The 24,020-nt window shown below is 41.2% G+C and overlaps 1 protein-coding gene across 4 annotated transcripts; it reads right to left on the minus strand.

The window, feature by feature from the left end:
* Positions 1-603: 603 nt before the first annotated feature.
* On the minus strand, positions 604-23,739 carry LOC132883444 (mucin-2-like). Of its 4 annotated transcripts, XM_060917093.1 has the most exons (12): positions 19,240-23,739; positions 18,982-19,112; positions 18,051-18,112; positions 17,818-17,942; positions 17,107-17,604; positions 16,472-17,025; positions 16,173-16,237; positions 15,806-15,981; positions 14,626-14,738; positions 3,170-3,234; positions 2,884-3,059; positions 604-2,119 (listed from the first exon to the last, which is right to left on the minus strand). In XM_060917093.1, exons 1-12 carry the CDS (start codon positions 23,537-23,539, stop codon positions 2,028-2,030), a joined length of 6,357 nt encoding a protein of 2,118 aa, XP_060773076.1. In that variant the 5' UTR covers positions 23,540-23,739; the 3' UTR covers positions 604-2,027. The 4 variants fall into 4 exon arrangements, with proteins under 4 accessions (XP_060773076.1, XP_060773078.1, XP_060773077.1 ...); XM_060917095.1 differs by having other exon boundaries at positions 16,472-17,604; positions 18,982-19,109; positions 19,852-23,739; XM_060917094.1 differs by having other exon boundaries at positions 16,472-17,604; positions 19,852-23,739.
* Between the last annotated feature and the right edge of the window lie 281 nt (positions 23,740-24,020).

Raw genomic sequence — 24,020 nt, forward strand, 5'->3', positions numbered from 1 at the left:
GCCTTGCTCAAGGGCACTTCAGCCCAAACTCAGGCCATGGCTGCCCCATGTTAACCTAACTGCATGTCTCTGAACTGTGGGAGAAACCAGAGCACCTGGAGGGGACCCACGCAGACATGGGGAGAATATGTAAAATCCACACAGAAAGGCCCCATTGAACCCAGAAACTTCTAGCTGTGAGGCGACAGTGCTAACTACACCACAGTGGCAATGGAGCTGAAGCCCCAATCAGATTGTAGGCACTTCTGACATCCAATTTGGTGAATATCCATGCTGAGCATTCATGGGCAGAAGGGACCAGAGATAAGGGATATCGGTATTTCACAGTAACTTGGTTAAGGCCACAGTAGTCAGTGCAAGGCCTGTGACCCCCTCATTTCTTCTCTACAAAGAAAAATGCTGCTGATGCGGGTGATGTAGAGGGATGGATGTACCCTTGTTGTAGTGCTTCTTGTATGTACAGTGCTCAGAGTAAATGAGTACACCCCCTTTGAAAAGTAACATTTTAAACAATATCTCATTGAACACAATTTCCAAAATGTTGACAAGACAAAGTTTAATATAACATCTGTTTCACTTATAAAATGAAAGTAAGGTTAATAATATAACTTAGATTACACATTTTTTTTCAGTTTAACTCAAATTAGGGTGATGCAAAAATGAGTACACCCCAGAGTGTGCTGATCTAATGTGAGATATCGCAATGGTGCCCTGACTGGAGCATTCAGTGTGGTGCCTTGCAGTGATGGTCTGTTCTGGAGGTTATCCAGCCTGATGGATGAATCAATGAGTGAATCCAGTGTTTGCTGTACACCACGGCATGCTAGCTCAGTCAAGATGAGAGGGTTGAATCCCTGATGTAATGCGGCCTTCAGGGCTGATTCATTCCATCCACTTTCCGCAGCAAGTGTGTGGAACTCCAAAGCATATTCAGTCACTCCTCTTTCCCCCTGCTGAATGGTTAGCAGTCTCTCTCTGACCTCTATGCATTCAGGATGGTGATAACATACCCTTTTAATTATTCCAACAAAATGCTCATCTGACCTCATTGGCTGCCCACCCTTCTCCGACACAGCAGTAGCCCAGCTGAGCACCTTTCCAGTGAGCAGATGAATGCACAATATTGTTCCTGAAAAAGAACTAGCATTAACTCTAGCGATTAATTAAATGTTTATTATTCAGGTTTAGCAATTAAAAAAAAGTCAGAAGCATAGCTTCTCATGAGTTTATTCAAAACTGAGTTATGCATTTATAAATATGAGGTGCTACAGATAAGGCAAGTACAATATACAGCATCAATAGTTTTCAACAAATCAGTTCAGTAATCCAAGGATCTAGGTAGCCACTACATGAAATAAATACAGTACATTCAAAGTACTGAGAACATTATTAGAAGAACAAAAAAATAGAATTTTTGGAAAGTTCACAGGTTTATAGAAGTCAACTATAAATATTAATCTTCTAGTTTATAGCTTGCTATTTTAAAATTACAGTGTGTGAGAAGATACAAGCATCTTTTCACACAGAGCTTTTGGGTAGCATGCCAGAGTAAACAATGATAGGTCTTAAAACTAGTCAAACCACATTGGAGGTATTCTTTGTTGTACAGGGAGCATGTATGTGCATTTATGTGGCTGTATACATGCTAATCTATAACAGAATAATACACTACACGTAACCACAGTGCCTTTGACTTTTTAGCTTGTCATGTTTTCATGTGATCAATAAAATTGCATCATGCTTCAAAATGTCACTCCAGAATTGATTCCAAAGAATTATTTCCAAAATGCCCATCACAAAATTTATAGCAATTATAAATAATTAAAGCTATGAGTACTGACCAAAGCCTACCCTTGCACATTCATACTGGTTGACTGGTACATATTCTTATGATGATTTCTTTTATTGCGCTTTTTAATCATGCACAATATTCAAAAATTAACAGCATATTTGCATTATTCATTAAAGGAACAGGATTGTCAAACTGAGTAAAGGTTCTCATTATGAATGGAGGACGTGGTTTAGCATCAGCTGGACCACGTGAACAGAAATGACACAGCCACCATGAAGCATGCCATGAACATATTGATCTTGCTGCTGATGTCGCTTGATGATATTACTGTTGGAATAAAATATAAGACTTGTTAGGGGAAAAAAAGATGTATGATGACAACAATGCAGAAGTATAAGCTTTGAATTGAGAGTGTGTTCTCGAAAGCTCATGACCAGGAGCATGATGACATATTAGGTGGACAATATACTACGATGTAGCGATGTATGATTGGATTATTAATACACTTAAAATAACATGCCCAAAACGTGTTATAAATCGTTATACTACAGCACTGTTGAGTTCTCAATTCTGATTAGTCATAAAGTGTTGATTAAGCCTTTATAACAGTAGTCCTGTCTATAACGCTGGCTGTAATTCAAATCACAATTAATCAATATTAATACATTCTTTCAATGTTATTGTTTCTGTAACAGCTTACTCAGGAACTCATATGACAAACACTCCACATAATTGAAGCCGGATTACTGAGTTACTTTATAGCTGCAATCATGATCTGCTAGAATTGCAGACACTTCATGACATTAAAAGGAACTATAAATGGTTAAAATCTATGACATGTCACTGATTTATAAATTACAAATTGTAATCTCTGGCTAAATTGCTGTTGTATAATAAAAAACAAACACACACATCAAGCGATGTTGTTATTGGAAAAAAATTCAACTTCAGGGTGGTGACAGGAATGCTGCTTTGTGTTGGCTGCACCACACCACCCCATTGTTGATTACCACCTATAATAGCACACTGAAGGGTGTTTTATTACTCACAAAAATATTACTTCCTACATAATGCAAGTATTTACTACTTACGTGTGCCGTTCACCATGATGTCATTGAGGAAGATCTTGAAGGGAAGGCTTGTATCATTGGCTGCTCTGAGCATAGTTTCCCCAATTTGGGTGTTGCTGGGAAGTTGAGCAGAGCTGGCAAAATTCACTTCCATGAAGTTCAGAATTGAATCAGTCTGTTCTTTAAGAACTCCGTTGCTAGAGAGGCAAAGATAACATGAGTTAGTAAAAAGACTGTGTAAAATGAAATTTGGTTTTAAATATGAATATGACTGTTTTGTGATGCAAAATGCATCTATTATAACTACCTGAAGTTTGATATGGTTAAGATGGTGAATGCAGTCGGGAAGTCAGCAACGAAAAAAGGGTTAAGCTGCAAAGGAGTAAACAGGTGGTTAAAAAGGGAAAGTTAATGCATGCTTTTAATAGTTAAGATATTTTTATTCTTAAAATCATAATATTAAGCATGAACAAAAATATATTAAGGGAAAACAGCATCAATACCTTTCACAAAGACAAGCACATGTACAAAGTGCACAAATGTATATAATCCCAAATAAAAACTCTTTCTACAAATACGAGTAAATTGTAAATGGTAGGTGCAACAGGACCAAATACAGTGCTAGTATGCTTTGAAAGAAATATTGTGGAGTGGAGTGTGTGATTTTCGTGTATTCTCTTCTTTCTGTTGTGCAGGAAACGGTAATGGAGGCATGCATAAATAAATAAATACTATCTAGCTACATCACCATCATTAACAAATATAGTTGAGGGTTCTCACAAATACAACCCCAATTCCAAAAAAAGTTGGGATGCTGTGTAAACTGTAAATAAAAACAGAATGAGATAATTTGCAAATCATGGAAACCATATATTTCACTGAAAATAGAACAAAGAAAACATATCAAATGTTGAAACAGAAATTTTATTGTTTTTTTTGAAAAATATGCCCATTTTGAATTTGATGTCAGCAGCATGTTTCAAAAAAAGTTGGGACAGGGGCATGTTTACCAAGGTGTTGCATCACCTCTACTTTTAACAACACTGTAAATGTTTGGGAACTGAGGAGACCAAAAGCTATAGTTTTGAAAGAGAAATGTTGTTCTATTCTTGCCTGACATACAATTTCAGTTGCTCAACAATTCAGGGTCTCATTTGTTGTATTTTGTGCTTCATAATGCACTAGATGGAGACAGATCTGGACTGCAGGCAGGCCAGTTTGGCACCCGGACTCTTTTACTGCAGAGCCATGCAGTTTTAATATGTGCAGAAATCGGTTTGGCATTGTCTTGCTGAGAGAAGGAAAGCCTTCCCTGAAAAAGATTTTGTCTGGCTGGCAGCATATTGCTCTGAAACGTGGATATATCATTCAGCATTAATGATGCCTTCCCATATGTACAAGCTACCCATGTCATGTCCACTAATGCCCCCTCATACCATCACAGATGCTGGCTTTTGAACTGTGCACCGATAACAAGCTGCATGGTCCCTCTCCTCTTTAGCCTGTAGGACGTGGTATCCATGATTTCTAAAAAGAATTTCTACTTTTGATTCGTCAGACCTTGGGACAATTTTCCACTTTGCCTGTCCATCTTAAAAGAGCTCGGGCCCAGAAAAGGTGGCGGTATTTCTGGATATTGTTTATATCTGGTTTTAACTCGCATTTGTGGATGCACTAATGAACTGTTTTCACAGCCAATGGTTTTCTGAAGTGTTCCTGAGCCCATACAGTTATTTCCACAACAGACATGTCGTGGAAGATCACAGGCATCCAATGTCAGTTTTCAGCCTTGTCTCTTGCACACAGAGATTTCTCCAGATTCTCTGAATCTTTTAATGATATTATGTACAAAAGATGATGTGATCTCCAATTTTTTTGCAATTTTCTTTGATGAATGTTATTTTTAAATTGTTATAGTCTTTGTTGCACTCTGTCATATTCTTTTCTACATCTTCAGAATGCTTTCTATTCTATCATATTCCCTTCTGTTCTCTTGCAATATATTCTATTATATTGTCCCAGTGGCTGTCCTATTCTATATTATTATTATTATTATTATTATTGGTCATGTTCCCTTCTGTGCACATGTATTCTATTCTCTATATTCTATATTAATTTGTCATATTCTATTCTCTCCTAAGTTATCCTACTCTACACTAAAAAAAAAACCCCATTGGATTTACTTAACCGAATTATGGCAACCGGTCCCACGAAACTGTGTTAATTTAGATGTATTGAATACAGTTATGTTGCATTTTTCAACACATAACTGTATTCAATACATCTAAAGTAACACAGTTTCGTTGGACCGGTTGCCATAACTTGGTTAAGTAAATCCAATGTTTTATTTTTTTTTGAGTGTATCCTATTCTATTCTCTATTTCTATCCATAATGCATTTGTGGCAGCGGGGGCGTGGTCAAGCATCGGTCTGTGAATGGAGGGCGGAGTCAGGGAAGGTAAGTGGCAGAATCACTGCACCTGACATGAATTAACCTGTGTTTGTGTGTCTCCTCCAGTGACCACTCCCTTTAAAAGGAGAGAGAGAGCAGAGAAAGGGAGCTCTCTCCCCAACCAGAAAACTTGTGTGCGCGCGCGTGTGTGGCTAGGAGAGTGTGGAAAGCTGAAAAGCTATTAATAAAAAGAGTTTTTGTAACACTCAGTTCTGGCCTGTCATGCTTCTGTGCTCCACCCACCTCCAACAATCCTTACAGTGGTGCCAAAACCTGGGATCAGGAGTACAGAAGAGAACAGCCCCATGGAGTCCTCTGCCTTCAAGGACCTGGTCCATGCCCTTGCCACAGCCCACCAGAGCCAGCACCAGGTGCTGGTCACCCTCTGGAAGGAGCAGGAGCAACGGTTCGAAGCCCTGGTGCTGGCACAGCAGGAAGATCGCCAGGCATTCCGGCACCTCCTTGCGTCGGTGGGGTCCACCACCACCACCGCCGTGGACCCTCCCCGCCTCACCCTAACGAACATGGGCTCACAGGACAACCCCGAAGCCTTCCTCACTCTTTTTGAGCAGGCAGCAGAGGCATGGGGTTGGCCGGTGGACCTCCTCCACCTGCTAATGGGCGAGGCGCAGCTGGGCGCGCTACAGCTCCCCGCTGACAGCTGGCTGGTCTACACCAACCTCCGGAAAGCCGTCCTCCAACGCATGGGGCACACCCTGGAGCAGCAACGGCAGCGCTTCCGCGCGCTGCGCCTGGAGGAGGTCGGCCGGCTGTTCGCGTTTGGCCAGCAACTCTGGGATGCCTGCTGGCGGTGGCTGAAGGCCGACAACCGCGACACCAAGGGAATCATCGATCTGGTGGCGCTGGAGCAATTCATCACCCGACTTCCAGAAGGAACAGCGGAGCGGGTCCAGTGCCATCACCTGGCGTCGCTGGATCAGGCCATCATGCTGGCGGAGGACCATATGGTGGCTGTTCCGACGGCAGGACAGCATGTCTCCTCTTCTCCCCTCTCTTCTCTCCCCTTCTGTTCCTCATCCTCGCCCCATTCCCCCACCATGGAGGCGGGGGCCGGCTCCACCCCAGCCGGCCTGCCACACCCGTGGTGCCCTACCATTTCTTACTTCCGTGTCTGTGTCTTCCCCCCCTCAGGTGAGTGAGCTCCGGAACACCGGTGCAGAGAGAGAGCCTGGGCCAGTTTACTGGTGCTGCGGGGAGCCGGGGCACCTCCAGCATCAGTGCTCGGCGATGGAGATGGGTGGAGCACAGAAGCACGGCAGGACAGAACTGAGTGTTACAAAAACTCTTTTTATTAATAGCTTTTCAGCTTTCCACACTCTCCCAGCCACACACACAAGTTTTCTGGTTGGGGAGAGAGCTCCCTTTCTCTGCTCTCTCTCTCTCCTTTTAAAGGGCATGGTCACTGGGGGAGACACACAAACACAGGTTAATTCATGGCAGGTGCAGTGATTCTGCCACTTACCTTCCCTGACTCCGCCCTCCATTCACAGACCAATGCTTGACCACGCCCCCGCTGCCACAGCATTATACTGTCAATCCTAGTCCTGACTATGACTTAAAACTGCAACTGGTGGTGAGTCTTAGGTCTGGGAGGACTTGAGTTTTAGGGAAAGTGGAGTTACTCCTTAATCACCATTGCTCCCAGATCTGCTCTGGCCTGGAATGGTAGCACCTGCCTGGGTTCCAGCTATGGCTTAAATAGTACATCACCAATAAGGTGCTGGCAGCAGGGCTGAGAAGCTGGAAGTTGCTAGCAGAAACTTTACACACAGGTGGCTCACATTTGATGGTCACAGCCTAGCTAAAGCTCTGGGTAACAGCAGGCTGAGGCAGCTTTGCGGGTGTCCAGGCAACCCTATTTAGGGAGAACACTGCCTGTCCTGGAAAGGGAAGCCCCTGGAAAAGGTGGGGTAAAGAAAGCTTACCCAGTCCTTACCTGGCTGGCTCACTGCGGTCTCCATAATAGTGGTAGAAAGATGAGGAATATGAAATTGATAGTTGGGACTTGGAATGTCTGCACAATGTTGGACAATGATAAGAGACTGAGTGTAGGACAGCTCTGATCACAAAGGAACTAGATTGCTACAGCATTGACATTGCTGCACTCCAAGAGACAAGGCTTGAAGGCCAAGGACAAGTGCAAGAGAGCAAATACACCTTCTTCTGGAATGGGAATATGAACAGAAGAAAAAATGCAGGAGTTGCTTTTGCCAATTGAATAAGATAGCTGGCAAATTGCCATCACTACCAGTGGGAATATCGGAGCAAATCACAAGTTTACATGTACCCACAGGGAATGATCATTACCTAAACCTGATCAATGTGTATCATGACCTATCCTGATGAAGAAAAAGAAGCCTTCTATCATGAATTAGCTGATGTGTTAGACAGGGTACCTCAAGCAGAGAAGCTTCTGCTCCTGGGAGATTTCAATGCAAGAGTAGGAAAGGATCATGTAACATACAAAGGTACTATTGGGGAATTTGGCAAGCGAAATAGGAACACAAATGGTGAACTCATACTCAACTTTTGTACTCAATGTGAACTATGCATCACAAATACCTACTTTTGTCAACCAGACAAAAATTACTTCACCTGGTGCCACCCAAGATCTAAACACTTGCATCTCTTTGATTATGTCATGACTCACAGATCCAACATGAAAGAGATTCTGTCAACAAAGGTAATGCAAGGAGCCGAATGCTCAAAAGACTACTATATTGTCCAATCAAAGCTGAGACTCAGACTTGTACTTCCTAGACGCAAGAGAGCAGCCTCCACAACAGATAAGAAACTAGACATCGACAAGTTGAAGAATGATGAGACACAGCGCAAACTCAAAATGGCTATTACAGCTGCTCTACAGGAAAACGCCCCAATCAAGAAGACACAGAAAATGTTGAGGACATGTGGCAGCAGCTGAAAGATATTGTGTACACAACTGCAAGTGATATACTTGGACAGCAGAAGAAAAGTACACCAGGCTGACTTCAAGAACATACCGATTCTATCCAAGCTTTGTTAGAAGAAAAACGCAAAATTTACAACCTACATCTAAAAGCAAACTCTGATAAAAGCATGAAAGCTTTCAAAGATATTAAAGTGAAAGTGCAACGAGAAATCAGAGCCATGAAAGACAGATGGTGGTGCAAGAAAGCTGAGGAACGAACTGGCAGATAGGAGTGACTACCATGGATTATTTGCCAGACTGAAGACTCTCTATGGACATAGAATTGGGTATGGATGGTATGGACGTGTCCCTACCAATATCAAACGATGGCTGATATGTCCCTACCAATATTTCTAATTGAAGAAAGAAAAAAAAATCATGCTCCATGTACGGTACACAAATGGTTACTGTAGGTTTCCACTGGGTGAAACACCATGCAAAATTCACTCATGAATATTCGATCTGGGGGCGTGGTCACGAAAACAGCAAGCTTTTCAGCTACCATGTCAATTAGCAAGTGCGGCTGCAGTGCAGTGACTGGCTGCTAGCTAGCAAACTGTCCTTGAGGAATGTAAAGTTTTATTAGCTTGTACAACCCCGATTCCAAAAAAGTTGGGACAAAGTACAAATTGTAAATAAAAACGGAATGCAATGATATGGAAGTTTCAAAATTCCATATTTTATTCACAATAGAACATAGATGACATATCAAATGTTTAAACTGAGAAAATGTATCATTTAAAGAAAAAAATTAGGTGATTTTAAATTTCATGACAACAACACATCTCAAAAAAGTTGGGACAAGGCCATGTTTACCACTGTGAGACATCCCCTTTTCTCTTTACAACAGTCTGTAAACATCTGGGGACTGAGGAGAAAAGTTGCTCAAGTTTAGGGATAGGAATGTTAACCCGTTCTTGTCTAATGTAGGATTCTAGTTGCTCAACTGTCTTAGGTCTTTTTTGTTGTATCTTCCGTTTTATGATGCGCCAAATGTTTTCTATGGGTGAAAGATCTGGACTGCAGGCTGGCCAGTTCAGTACCCGGACCCTTCTTCTACGCAGCCATGATGCTGTAATTGATGCAGTATGTGGTTTGGCATTGTCATGTTGGAAAATGCAAGGTCTTCCCTGAAAGAGACGTCGTCTGGATGGGAGCATATGTTGCTCTAGAACCTGGATATACCTTTCAGCATTGATGGTGTCTTTCCAGATGTGTAAGCTGCCCATGCCACACACACTAATGCAACCCCATACCATCAGAGATGCAGGCTTCTGAACTGAGCGCCGAAAACAACTTGGGTCGTCCTTCTCCTCTTTAGTCCGAATGACACGGCGTCCCTGATTTCCATAAAGAACTTCAAATTTTGATTCGTCTGACCACAGAACAGTTTTCCACTTTGCCACAGTCCATTTTAAATGAGCCTTGGCCCAGAGAAGACATCTGCGCTTCTGGATCATGTTTAGATATGGCTTCTTCTTTGAACTATAGAGTTTTAGCTGGCAACGGCAGATGGCTCGGTGAATTGTGTTCACAGATAATGTTCTCTGGAAATATTCCTGAGCCCATTTTGTGATTTCCAATACAGAAGCATGCCTGTATGTGATGCAGTGCCGTCTAAGGGCCCGAAGATCACGGGCACCCAGTATGGTTTTCCGGCCTTGACCCTTACGCACAGAGATTCTTCCAGATTCTCTGAATCTTTTGATGATATTATGCACTGTAGATGATGATATGTTCAAACTCTTTGCAATTTTACACTGTTGACTCCTTTCTGATATTGCTCCACTATTTGTCGGCGCAGAATTAGAGGGATTGGCGATCTTCTTCCCATCTTTACTTCTGAGAGCCGCTGCCACTCCAAGATGCTCTTTTTATACCCAGTCATGTTAATGACCTATTGCCAATTGACCTAATGAGTTGCAATTTGGTCCTCCAGCTGTTCCTTTTTTGTACCTTTAACTTTTCCAGCCTCTTATTGCCCCTGTCCCAACTTTTTTGAGATGTGTTGCTGTCATGAAATTTCAAATGAGCCAATATTTGGCATGAAATTTCAAAATGTCTCACTTTCAACATTTGATATGTTGTCTATGTTCTATTGTGAATACAATATCAGTTTTTGAGATTTGTAAATTATTGCATTCCATTTTTATTTACAATTTGTACTTTGTCCCAACTTTTTTGGAATCGGGGTTGTAAAATGAATCAGTTAACAACAGTTCGTATTCAGTGTGTAAAAATGGCAACATACGAATATGACTTTTTCTAAGTATGTGTGGCACGTAAATAACAATCCGACTTGATACTGACAACAACTGGTGTTCATTAAGGTCACAAAGACATTATTAAATCATATCAAATTGTGCTAATGTTGCTAATATTGCATCTAGTCTTGCTTGTGAAGTGCCTGCAAACTTTAGCAGCCCGCTAATTTGAAGTGCTTCAGTTAAGACCTGCAGAGCCCTGACCAAGTTCGTGTAACATGACACATGTAAACAACAAGCCGATGGTGATGTGGACATTGTTCACTGCCCAGACACCTTTTAATCAAATAAAACATTTTCACATAATAAGCATAACAGCCTCCACCTTCCTGATCAGAAAATTTTAGTTACTCCCACCTGTCACTCCCTCCTCTCCCTCCCCTCCCCTCTCTGGTCTCAAGAAGACAACAAAAGGGCAATAATATAACAACAACCAATCAGAATTCAGATACATTCTGTTGCCAAGTAAAATTGTAACCTTTCAACATGTCAAAAAAAGTTCTAGAGACCTCGTCCTGTTTTACCATTAGATCAATCACATATCAGCTTAAACTAGCATTCTAAAACTAGTTAAAGATCACACAGAAGATAGCCTACTCCCCCTGCCAGCCTAATGTAACACAGTGTTTAAGGCTCCGTATGTGTTTTACTTCCATTTATGAGGGAAAGGAACATACTCCCTCCCGACAGTCAATGCATTATTTGCTTGTAAAACACATTTGCAAATTGGTAGAATGAGTTAATCATCACATGCAAGATTTGCAATTAATCAAATTAATTGCATATTATTATTATTATTATTATTATTACAGTTCTGAACTTCAAATTTTAAAAGTCTGGACTTTGGAGAGATGATAGATACTCTTTTGGTGGAACACAACGGAGCAAAATATTGTGACCCTCTAATGTTGATGCAACTGGGGGTTGGCACTGGGTTTATGTCCCCACCAGTGTTAATACCAAACCTACGTCCTTGTCTATGGACCAAAAAGAAATGTAGTGGTGCCGTTGAAAAGTGCCGATGGAAGTATACACCACACAAATCTGTAAGACATAAAAAGAAGGTGGAAGGAGCATTTTTCCACTCTCCTAAACCAGCAAGGGTCAGCCAATCCTGAGGCATGTTGCTGGCTTGAGAGGAGACCAACAAGAAAAGATCTGTGTGTACCCATTACATCAGATGAGCTTGAGAAAGCACTCAAGGATGTGGCAAAACACCCGACCAAGACAGCACCCCAGCCGACGTGTTGAAGCAAGGTGGCCCCAGCCTAACAGCTGCATTCTTAAAACTGTACAATGCATGTTAGGAGAACATGTGTCTTCCCCAAGACTTCAAAGATACAGTAATTGTGACCATCTACAAACACAACAAAGGAGCAAATGTGAAAACCACAATGGCATATCTTTGCTTTCCATTGCAGGGAAGATTCTGGCCAAGATAGTTCTAAACTGAATTAAAAATATCTCAGATGATGTACTTCCAGAAAGTCAGTGCAGTTTCAGGGCTGGCAGATCTACCTCAGATATGATCTTTACCCTGAGACAACTCCAAGAGAAAGCCATCGAGCAACTTCAACCTCTGTACATGGCTTTTGTAGACTTCACAAAGGCCTTTGCCACCATTGACTGAGAGATGCTTTGGAAGATACCAGAAGTGGATGGATGCCTGGAAAGACTAATATGGCTCATTAAGCTCTTCCATGAGAACATGTCTGGAAAGGTTTCGATCGGAGGAGACATTATTGAAACTTTTCCTGTCAATCATGGTGTCAAACAGGGATGCATTCTTGCCCTGACATTGTTTATACTCTACCTTACAGCAGTCCTAGACTACGGGCACTAACCTAGATAAAGGAGTCTACATCAGGACTCAATCAGAAGGCAAACTCTTCAATCTTGCCAGACTCAAGTCCTCAACCAAAACTCTGCAAATTTGCATGCGAGAACTGCTGTACATAGTTGACTCTGCATTTGTAGCAACAGATTTGGATGACATGCAGGAAATCATTGATCATTTTGCCACAGTCACAACCCTCTTTGGTTTGAAAATCAATACCACAAAAACAGAACTCGTGTATGAACCCTCACCAGAGCCACAGGCAAGGTCAAACAACATTGTTTTGGTCAATGGAACGCCTCTTAGGAGTTCTGAGAGTTTCATCCACTTATGCAGTGCAGTTACCAACACAAACTCATCAGACTTGGAGGTAGACTGCCGGATTCAAGCTGCTACCAAAGCCTTCAGTGCATTACAAAGGCAACTATGGTCTCGTGATGACATCAAAAGAACCACCAAGTTGAAAGTATACAATGCTGCAGTCTTACCATCTCTGCTTTACACCACTGAATGCATGACACTCTACCAGAAACATTTCAAGAAACTGACCAGGCTACCACTCCGACACCTGCGTCAAATACTCAGAATAAGATGGCAGGACAAGGTCCCCAATGTAGACGTTCTTAGGTGAGCCAATACAGTAAGCATGGAAGCCCTTATCACAGCCTCCCGACTTCGTTGGACTGGACACATCTGGCGCATGCCTGACACACGACTACCCAAAGCCGTTTTCTATGGAGAACTGAGCTGAGGAAAGAGGAGACAAGGAGGACAGAAACTGAGATACAAAGATGTCTTGAAGATCAATCAGACTTGGGAAAGCAATGCCTCGGAGAGAGCAACATGACGAAGCATAGTTAAAGGTTCAGTGTCCGCAATTGAAGACAAACATCAAAGGGAATGTACGAGGGCTCACGAAGCCAGAGACTCCATAGCAGCTCAGCCAGGCCATTCGTGCCAACACTGTGGACAACACTGTCACTCTGGTGAGGGCCTCGCAGCCCATCTGCATTTCTGCACATCCTAATGAAACAGTCATCATCGGTAGCAATAGACAGTTGACGATGACACTCTTTGCCCACACAGTCTTTCACAGAACGGCGAACCCCTCCCCAGCTTTACTTCTGAGAGACTCAGCCTCCCTCGGATGCTCTTTCTATACCCAGTCATGTTACTGACCTGTTGCCAATTCACATGGTTAGTTTTTTTTTTCTTGCATTACACAACTTTTCCAGTCTTTTGTTGACCCTGTTTTCTGTTTTTTTTTTTGAAACGTGTTGCTGGCACTAAATTGAAAATGAGCACATACTTTTCAAAAAACAATAAAATTTCTGTTTCAACATATGTTGTTTTTGTACTCTTTTTGATGAAATCAAAAGTATAATAAAAAATAGTTTCCAAGATTTGCAAATCTTCATGTTCCGTTTTTATTTACGTGTTACACATTGTCCCAACTTTTTTTTGGAATTGGGGTAGTAAATAACAGTCTTCCACACAAAAACAGTAACACTAATATACTTTGTGAAATATATGTTCACAAAGTATATATACTTTGTGAACATATATTGCTTCTCAGTTTCATTTTATATTTATTTTTCATTCTCCATATTTTCATAATGTTGCTTCAGATAAAACTAGAAGGGCACTCAGTAGAGTGTATGCCTCCTCCAAGCCATATATTATCAACATCAAAATGAAATCACTTGATCTTAGGATAATACTAAAGCTGTACACCAAATTTCATCACAATCCATTCAATACATTTTAGTTACACTGGGAACAGACAGAAAAATCCTGGCTCCACATCCATATATGGATCCTGGTTCCACATCCATATCTGCATTTGTATGAAAATATAATCAATTCCTTGGCCTATGACCCACCTTTCCTCAAAATTTCATCAAAATCCATTCACTACTTTTTGAGTTATGTTGGAAAAAGGCAGACAAACAAACCAACCAACAAACAAACAAGCAAACAAATAGAGGCGAAAACATAACTTCCTCCATCTATGTTGGCAAAGGTATATCTGTCTCTGCATTTATTTGTAGAATGTGTTGTTCCCATTAGTGACTGTATGCCATATTGGTGTAATGTATAGTTGAGGAACTTACTGTAACTATTAGAGTCCATGTGTATATTTTTACATTTTATGCTTGTATTTGTGAAAGGGACTGATTCTGTTTTATGTTTGCATAAAAAAATCATATAACCCAATATGTATTGATTTCATACTTACTCCTGTTTTAATCATGAGTGCTCTGTTTGTGAATAAATCTGAACTAGAATCTGAGAGAGCCGCTTCAAAAGTGCCATTTGTTCGGAATTGCACAGGGACCCTGTGTGGCTCATCTGTGAAGAGAAATATAGGGAATGAATGCAACTATTGGGGAAGACAAACATATGGTACAAGTGGCCTAATGGTTAAAGAAGCAGGTTTAGGACTAAAAGGTCACTGGTTTGATTCTCTGGACCAGCAGGAATGGCTGTGTCCGTTTGGAGTGTTGCTGTGGGGATTTGCTCATTCAGCCAAAAGACCATGAGTGAGGTCAGGTACTGATGTTGGATGAAGAGGCTTGGGGTGCAGTCAGCATTCTAATTAATTCTAAAGGTGTTCAGAGTGGTTGAGGTCAGGACTCTGTGCAAGACACTCGAGTTCATCCATGTTCAAGTCCTTGAAATTCCTCACTTTGTTCACTGAAGCACTGGCATCCTGGACCATGTTTAGGCTAGTCCTCTTAGTTCCATTGAAAGGAAATCTTACTGCTACAGCAGACAAAGGCAGTCTAGACAATTTTGTGTTTCCATCTTTGTGCCAACAGTTTTGGGAAGACCCTCATATGGCTGTTCTTTATCTTTTAAAGGGGACATACATTGTGCACAGACAATGTGCACATACATTTGGGTATCTGCAGGGCCTCCCAACCCACATACTCTGAAATAAGATAACCCAATCAGTTTCTTTTGGGCTGCCTATTTCAGAAAACATGTACTTCAACAAACAGTTCAGATCTGACTCCCCTTCTATGTCACAAGGGGAGATCATTAGAATTATGCCACTCCCCTCATCTGAGTATCTCCACTCAGATTGAGAACTGCCTTTGTGAATGAATTTTCATGAGGAAAGTGCTATCTGATTGGTTGGCGGAAGATGAGGTGGGGTGAGCAGTGGCTCATTATCACCTAAAGGAACAGGCATTTAAATCAGCCATTTTGAGCAGAGCTGTTTAGATAGGTAAGAAGGGTGCTGTGGTGCTTTATTCTTGTGTTATTTTGATCACAGCATGTCACAGATATTTTATTAAGACCGCAGAGAAATGTGTCAACTTGTGGAAAAGGGGTTTAATATGTCACTATCAATGTTATCTTTTGTCGGACATGCATTGCAAATTTGGCAACATCATCTGTTTTATACTCACTGATGACACTGATTGCGGTGGCATCAAATTCCACATCGAAAGTATTGTTATTTTCTGCAATATCTTTGAGTTCGTTCACTACTTCGGCACCAGATGGGAGAGGTTTTGTGGAACTCTCGTTGAATACCAGTTCGACATCTGCTTGCGTAAAGTCATCTGCACGTCTGTTCTGAGGTCTGGGGAAATTTTTTTTTTGTCAATATCAAATTCTTGTGATTATTAGCAGTATTTTTAGGCTAATCTAATGTGTAAATGACTTGAAACAATTGAATCCCAGTATACAAACAAAATTTATTACCCACAATGTATGAAATGTGAAATATGCATTTATAAAAATGTGTGAATTGTAAATTTCAATTAGTCTCACCTGAAGGCTCGGACAGTACTCCAGAGGAAGCGGGGGCCATATAGCGCTTTATAGATTAGATTAAGCTACAAAAAAAAAAAAAAAAGATTTTTATTATTATATTACGATTAGAACTTGTTCCTATTTTTCTGTATCATGAGTAGACAAAGCTTTTTGAAAGTTTATTTAAAAATTTTTTTTGTTTTATTTTTTTTAAAACAAAACTTACATTTTAGATGTTAGATTTGACCATGATTGTGAAATGTATGGTGTTCATTACCAAATAATTAAAATATAGCGGTGAATGTTCTCATACTTACCACTTTAGTCACAATGGCAGCCAAGTCTTTGAATTCCTGACTCTGAGGATTAGCAAGCTCTGGAACATAAAGACGCTTTAAACCAACACTCATCTCGACAGTTGGTGGTGGACGAGCTGCTGCAACTGTTGGTGTTGTTGTTGTAGTAGTAGTTTTGGTAGTCGGTTTTGTGGTTGTTGTAGTGGTGGTGGTAGTAGTAGTTGTAGGAGTAGTTGTTGTTTCAGTAGTAGCTTTTTTGGTTGTTGTAGTTGTAGTAGCTGCTTTTGTAGTAATTGTTGTAGGCTTCATAGTTGCTTTTGTAGTAGCTGTTGGAGCAAGTGTTTTTGTAATAGCAGCAGCAGTAGCTGCATTTGTAGTAATTGCTGGAGGCTTTATAGTTGCTTTTGTTGTAGCTGTTGGAGAAAGTGTTTTCATAGTAGCAGTAGCTGCATTTGTAGTAATTGCTGGAGGCTTTATAGTTGCTTTTGTTGTAGCTGTTGGAGAAAGTGTTTTCATAGTAGCAGTAGCTGCATTTGCAGTAATTGCTGTAGGCTTTATAGTTGCTTTTGTTGTAGCTGTTGGAGAAAGTGTTTTCATAGTAGCAGTAGCTGGATTTGTAGTAATTACTGTAGGCTTTATAGTTGCTTTTGTTGTACCTGTTGGAGCAAGTGTTTTTGTAGTAGCAGTAGCTGCATTTGTAGTAATTGCTGTAGGCTTTATAGTTGCTTTTGTTGTAGCTGTTGGAGAAAGTGTTTTCATAGTAGCAGTAGCTGCATTTGTAGTAATTGCTGTAGGCTTTATAGTTGCTTTTGTTGTACCTGTTGGAGCAAGTGTTTTCATAGTAGCAGTAGCTGGATTTGTAGTAATTGCTGTAGGCTTTATAGTTGCTTTTGTTGTACCTGTTGGAGCAAGTGTTTTTGTAGTAGCAGTAGCTGCATTTGTAGTAATTGCTGTAGGCTTTATAGTTGCTTTTGTTGTAGCTGTTGGACCAAGTGTTTTTGTAGTAGCAGTAGCTGCATTTGTAGTAATTGCTGTAGGCTTTATAGTTGCTTTTGTTGTAGCTGTTGGAGAAAGTGTTTTCATAGTAGCAGCACCAGTAGTTGCTTTGGGAGTAGATTTGGCCAGAGGAGTAGTAGTAGTTGCTATTTGTGTTACTGTGATGAAAATAAAGGGTGAGATTAGCATTCATCTGAGAAAAACAATGTATAAACTGAGTCACGTACTCAGATTGACCATTTGTGAAAAGCTGTCACACAAGTATATCAGCTCGAAATAATCAGCAGTTTACATTTAAGATATTCATGAGACATATAGATGTTACTTTCCCATTTGAACCTTTATATTAAAAAAAATTGATTCATACATACCAAAAGCTTTAGTTATGTTTAAACCTGTATCAGAGTCCTGTATTGTTGTAATGATTTCTGAATCATTGGGAAGACCGTTACGATATGTGTAGTATAAATTCATATCTGTGATGATTGATCCAGGCCTATGCAGATGAACAAATTTAAGCAGACAATTTATCAGCAACATATAGCTTAGAGATATGCCATATAGAATTTTAAAAAAATAGAGGAGAAGCAAGATCAATACACACCTGAAACGAATCACTGTTAGGAAAATGAAGTTGCTGGATTTGTTCTTAAGGATTGGTTCAAGCTGTAAAGAAATGAGTACCAAGGCAATTAATGTAAAGATTCAACATAACAGCAAAACATTAAGACTTTATCTTCATTAAGCAATTACAACTAAGACCAATTCTCTGAATTACTGCTACAAGGATTTTAGAACTCATCCATAAGGTAATTTCACCATATTTTTATTTAAAAAAAGTATATACATTTTGTTAAAGAAGAAATACTCCATCTATGACATCAAAGGTCCACACACCTTTCTGGCTTGAATTGCATCCCCACTTTTTGTCAATTTCTCATCCAACATATTTGTGATTGTGCAAACATGTTGCTCAGCAACTTTGCTTGTATTTGGCATGAATGTGCAGAGCCAGTAACAGCACCTCAGCACTCAGTTCACTAACCATTAATGTTTTGAAAACAACGCTGGTAAGCTTGGGGTATTCATATTTCCGACACATAGTATGTTATATTTCACTCTAGACGCTGAGGCTTGCTAGAAATGCATGCTGTGTAAAAACACACACTATGTAACTTTATGCCGGCTTTGTTTGGTTCAGTGTAAACAACCAAAGCCAGCATATTGAGGATACTTTTTAACAGTAATATGGCAGAATGTCTGTGTAAAGGGAGCTTATGGAATGATCAAAGCCAAGATGCCTTTTCAAAGATAATGAAGACCTCAATATGTTGGAGACATTATGCAATAATTGCATGCACAAAAATATCCTTGACATCTTAAAATCCTAAACCTTACTTTCAAAAAGAACCCACTATTTTCTATTAATTTAGAAAAATGCGGTGATGATAGTACAGACATTACATTAATTTTTTCACATAAATACAAAATTGTGTGCACATAAACTAAATGTACATTTTAAAAATGGGACAGACCTTTGTTTTGACAAGGTTTGCTCGTTGAGCAAATTTAGGTGAAGAATGGTTTGATAGTTCATGATCAAATTCTTCAAGAGAAGTAAAGCTCATAGTCCGTATATCAGGTGAACTTGCTGTTGTAGATTCTACTGTGAAAACATGGGAAGAAGTATTTAAGTAAATATAAATGTCAAAGACATATAAGACTTGGTAATGGTCAGATATATGATTTGTGAAATAAACATAATGCAAAATTCAAAGACTCCAGGGTAATACCTGTAGATAATGTGGAAGAAGAATTTGGCAGTGATTGTGGTGTGATGACTGTTGATGTTTTCTGTGTGATGCTTGCAGTTGATCTTGAAGAAGGGCTAGATGGTGTTCCTGTTGTAACACCTGTGAATGGTTTTGGTGTGATGGTTGATTTGGAAGGAGTACTAGATAGTGGTTCAGTTGTCACAGGTGTTGAATGTGTGATGCGTGTAATTGGTCCTGAGGGGGAAGTTGAATGTGGTGTGGATGTAAAACCAAATGATGTTTTTGGTGCGATGCTGACAGTTGATCTGTGAGGAGTACTAGATGGGGGTACTGATGCAACAACAGTTAAACTTTCCAGTGTAATGCTCCTAGTGGATATTGAAAGCATGCTAGATGATGTTTCTGATGCAACACTTGTTGATGTTTCCAGTGTGATAGCTGTAGTTGGTCCTGAAGGGGAACTAGGTGGTGGCCCTGATGTCACACCTTTTGATGTTTCCAGTGTAACAGCTGTAGTTGGTCCTGAAGGAGAACTAGGTGGTGGCCCTGATGTAAAACCTGTTGATGTTTCCAGTGTGATAGCTGTAGTTGGTCCTGAAGGAGAACTAGGTGGTGGCTCTGATGTAAAACCTGTTGATGTTTCCAGTGTGATAGCTGTAGTTGAGTCTGATGGAGTAGTTGATGGTGGCTCTGATGTAACAACTCTTGATGTTTCCAGGATAACAGGTGTAGTTGATCTTGATCGAGAAGTTGATGGTGGTTCGGACGTAACACCTGTTGATGCTTCCAGTGTAATAGCTGTAGTTGGTCCTGAAGGAGAACTAGGTGGTGGCCCTGATGTCACACGTGTTGATGTTTCCAATGTCACACCTGTAGTTGATCCTGAAGGAGATGATGGTGGGTCTGATGTAACACCTGTTGATGTTTCCAGTGTGATAGCTGTAGTTGGTCCTGAAGGAGAACTAGGTGGTGGCCCTGATGTCACACGTGTTGATGTTTCCAATGTCACACCTGTAGTTGATCCTGAAGGAGAAGACGATGGTGGGTCTGATGTAACACCTGTTGATGTTTCCAGTGTGATAGCTGTAGTTGGTCCTGAAGGAGAACTAGGTGGTGGCCCTGATGTCACACGTGTTGATGTTTCCAATGTCACACCTGTAGTTGATCCTGAAGGAGAAGTTGATGGTGGGTCTGATGTAACACCTGTTGATGTTTCCAGTTTGATAGCTGTAGTTGGTCCTGAAGAAGAACTAGATGGTGACTCTGATGTAACACCGGTTAATGTTTCCAATGTTACACCTGTAGTTGATCCTGAAGAAGAACTAGATGGTGGCTCTGATGTAACACCTGTTGATGTTTCCAGTGTGATAGCTGTAGTTGATCCTGAAGGAGAAGTTGATGGTGGCTCTGATGTAACACCTGTTGATGCTTCCAGTGTGATAGCCGTAGTTGGTCCTGAAGGAGAACTAGATGGTGGCTCTGATGTAACACCTGTTGATGTTTCCAGGAGAACAGGTGTAGTTGATCTTGATGGAGAAGTTGATGGTGGTTCTGATGTAACACCTGTTGATATTTCCAGTGTGATAGCTGTACTTGTTCCTGAAGGAGAACTAGACGGTGGCTCTGATGTAACACCTGTTGATGTTTCCAACATTACACCTGTAGTTGATCCTGACGGAGTAGTTGATGGTGGCTCTGATGTAACACCTGTTGATATTTCCAGGATGATAGTTGAAGTTGGTCCTGAAGGAGAAGTTGATGGTGGTTCTGATGTAACACCTGTTGATGCTTCCAGTGTGATAGCTGTAGTTGATCCTGAAGGAGAAGTTGATGGTGGGTCTGATGTAACACCTGTTGATGTTTCCAGTTTGATAGCTGTAGTTGGTCCTGAAGAAGAACTAGATGGTGACTCTGATGTAACACCGGTTAATGTTTCCAATGTTACACCTGTAGTTGATCCTGAAGAAGAACTAGATGGTGGCTCTGATGTAACACCTGTTGATGTTTCCAGTGTGATAGCTGTAGTTGGTCCTGAAGGAGAACTAGGTGGTGGCCCTGATGTCACACGTGTTGATGTTTCCAATGTCACACCTGTAGTTGATCCTGAAGGAGATGATGATGGTGGGTCTGATGTAACACCTGTTGATGTTTCCAGTGTGATAGCTGTAGTTGGTCCTGAAGGAGAACTAGGTGGTGGCCCTGATGTCACACGTGTTGATGTTTCCAATGTCACACCTGTAGTTGATCCTGAAGGAGAAGTTGATGGTGGGTCTGATGTAACACCTGTTGATGTTTCCAGTTTGATAGCTGTAGTTGGTCCTGAAGAAGAACTAGATGGTGACTCTGATGTAACACCGGTTAATGTTTCCAATGTTACACCTGTAGTTGATCCTGAAGAAGAACTAGATGGTGGCTCTGATGTAACACCTGTTGATGTTTCCAGTGTGATAGCTGTAGTTGATCCTGAAGGAGAAGTTGATGGTGGCTCTGATGTAACACCTGTTGATGTTTCCAGGAGAACAGGTGTCGTTGATCTTGATGGAGAAGTTGATGGTGGTTCTGATGTAACACCTGTTGATGCTTCCAGTGTGATAGCCGTAGTTGGTCCTGAAGGAGAACTAGACGGTGGCTCTGATGTAACACCTGTTGATGTTTCCAGGAGAACAGGTGTCGTTGATCTTGATGGAGAAGTTGATGGTGGTTCTGATGTAACACCTGTTGATATTTCCAGTGTGATAGCTGTACTTGTTCCTGAAGGAGAACTAGACGGTGGCTCTGATGTAACACCTGTTGATGTTTCCAACATTACACCTGTAGTTGATCCTGACGGAGTAGTTGATGGTGGCTCTGATGTAACACCTGTTGATATTTCCAGGATGATAGTTGAAGTTGGTCCTGAAGGAGAAGTTGATGGTGGTTCTGATGTAACACCTGTTGATGCTTCCAGTGTGATAGCTGTAGTTGGTCCTGAATGAGAACTAGACGGTGGCTCTGATGTAACACCTGTTGATGTTTCCAGCATTACACCTGTAGTTGATCCTGAAGGAGTACTTGATGGTTGTTCTGATGTAACACCTGTTGATGTTTCCAGTGTGATAGCTGTAGTTGATCCTGAAGGAGAAGTTGATGGTGGCTCTGATGTAACACCTGTTGATGTTTCCAGTTTGATAGCTGTAGTTGGTCCTGAAGAAGAACTAGATGGTGACTCTGATGTAACACCGGTTAATGTTTCCAATGTTACACCTGTAGTTGATCCTGAAGAAGAACTAGATGGTGGCTCTGATGTAACACCTGTTGATGTTTCCAGTGTGATAGCTGTAGTTGGTCCTGAAGGAGAACTAGGTGGTGGCCCTGATGTCACACGTGTTGATGTTTCCAATGTCACACCTGTAGTTGATCCTGAAGGAGATGATGATGGTGGGTCTGATGTAACACCTGTTGATGTTTCCAGTGTGATAGCTGTAGTTGGTCCTGAAGGAGAACTAGGTGGTGGCCCTGATGTCACACGTGTTGATGTTTCCAATGTCACACCTGTAGTTGATCCTGAAGGAGAAGTTGATGGTGGGTCTGATGTAACACCTGTTGATGTTTCCAGTTTGATAGCTGTAGTTGGTCCTGAAGAAGAACTAGATGGTGACTCTGATGTAACACCGGTTAATGTTTCCAATGTTACACCTGTAGTTGATCCTGAAGAAGAACTAGATGGTGGCTCTGATGTAACACCTGTTGATGTTTCCAGTGTGATAGCTGTAGTTGATCCTGAAGGAGAAGTTGATGGTGGCTCTGATGTAACACCTGTTGATGTTTCCAGGAGAACAGGTGTCGTTGATCTTGATGGAGAAGTTGATGGTGGTTCTGATGTAACACCTGTTGATGCTTCCAGTGTGATAGCCGTAGTTGGTCCTGAAGGAGAACTAGACGGTGGCTCTGATGTAACACCTGTTGATGTTTCCAGGAGAACAGGTGTCGTTGATCTTGATGGAGAAGTTGATGGTGGTTCTGATGTAACACCTGTTGATATTTCCAGTGTGATAGCTGTACTTGTTCCTGAAGGAGAACTAGACGGTGGCTCTGATGTAACACCTGTTGATGTTTCCAACATTACACCTGTAGTTGATCCTGACGGAGTAGTTGATGGTGGCTCTGATGTAACACCTGTTGATATTTCCAGGATGATAGTTGAAGTTGGTCCTGAAGGAGAAGTTGATGGTGGTTCTGATGTAACACCTGTTGATGCTTCCAGTGTGATAGCTGTAGTTGGTCCTGAATGAGAACTAGACGGTGGCTCTGATGTAACACCTGTTGATGTTTCCAGCATTACACCTGTAGTTGATCCTGAAGGAGTACTTGATGGTTGTTCTGATGTAACACCTGTTGATGTTTCCAGTGTGATAGCTGTAGTTGATCCTGAAGGAGAAGTTGATGGTGGCTCTGATGTAACACCTGTTGATGTTTCCAGGAGAACAGGTGTTGTTGATCCTGAAGGAGAAGTTGATGGTGGCTCTGATATAACACTTGTTGTTGTTTCCAGTGTGATAGCTGTAGTTGATCCTGAAGGAGAAGTTGATGGTGGCTCTGATGTAACACCTGTTGATGTTTCCAGTGTGATAGCTGTAGTTGATCCTGAAGGAGAAGTTGATGGTGGCTCTGATGTCACACCTGTTGATGTTTCCAGTGTGATAGCTGAAGTTGATCCTGAAGGAGAGGTTGATGGTGGTTCTGATGTAACACCTGTTGATATTTCCAGTGTGATAGCTGTACTTGTTCCTGAAGGAGAAGTTGATGGTGGCTCTGATGTA

The sequence above is a fragment of the Neoarius graeffei genome, chromosome 3 (genome assembly GCF_027579695.1).
Source record: "Neoarius graeffei isolate fNeoGra1 chromosome 3, fNeoGra1.pri, whole genome shotgun sequence".
Lineage (NCBI taxonomy): Eukaryota > Metazoa > Chordata > Actinopteri > Siluriformes > Ariidae > Neoarius > Neoarius graeffei.

Coding starts and splice junctions, on each gene's coding strand:
- LOC132883444 (XM_060917092.1), bottom strand. CDS start 23,539: ATGCTGGAAACATCAACAGGTGTTACATCAGAGCCACCGTCTAGTTCT. Junction 17,605..17,817: donor AAACATAACTAAAGCTTTTG/GTATGTATGAAT, acceptor TTTTCATCACAG/TAACACAAATAGCAACTACT. Junction 14,739..15,805: donor CACCGCAATCAGTGTCATCA/GTGAGTATAAAA, acceptor TTCTCTTCACAG/ATGAGCCACACAGGGTCCCT.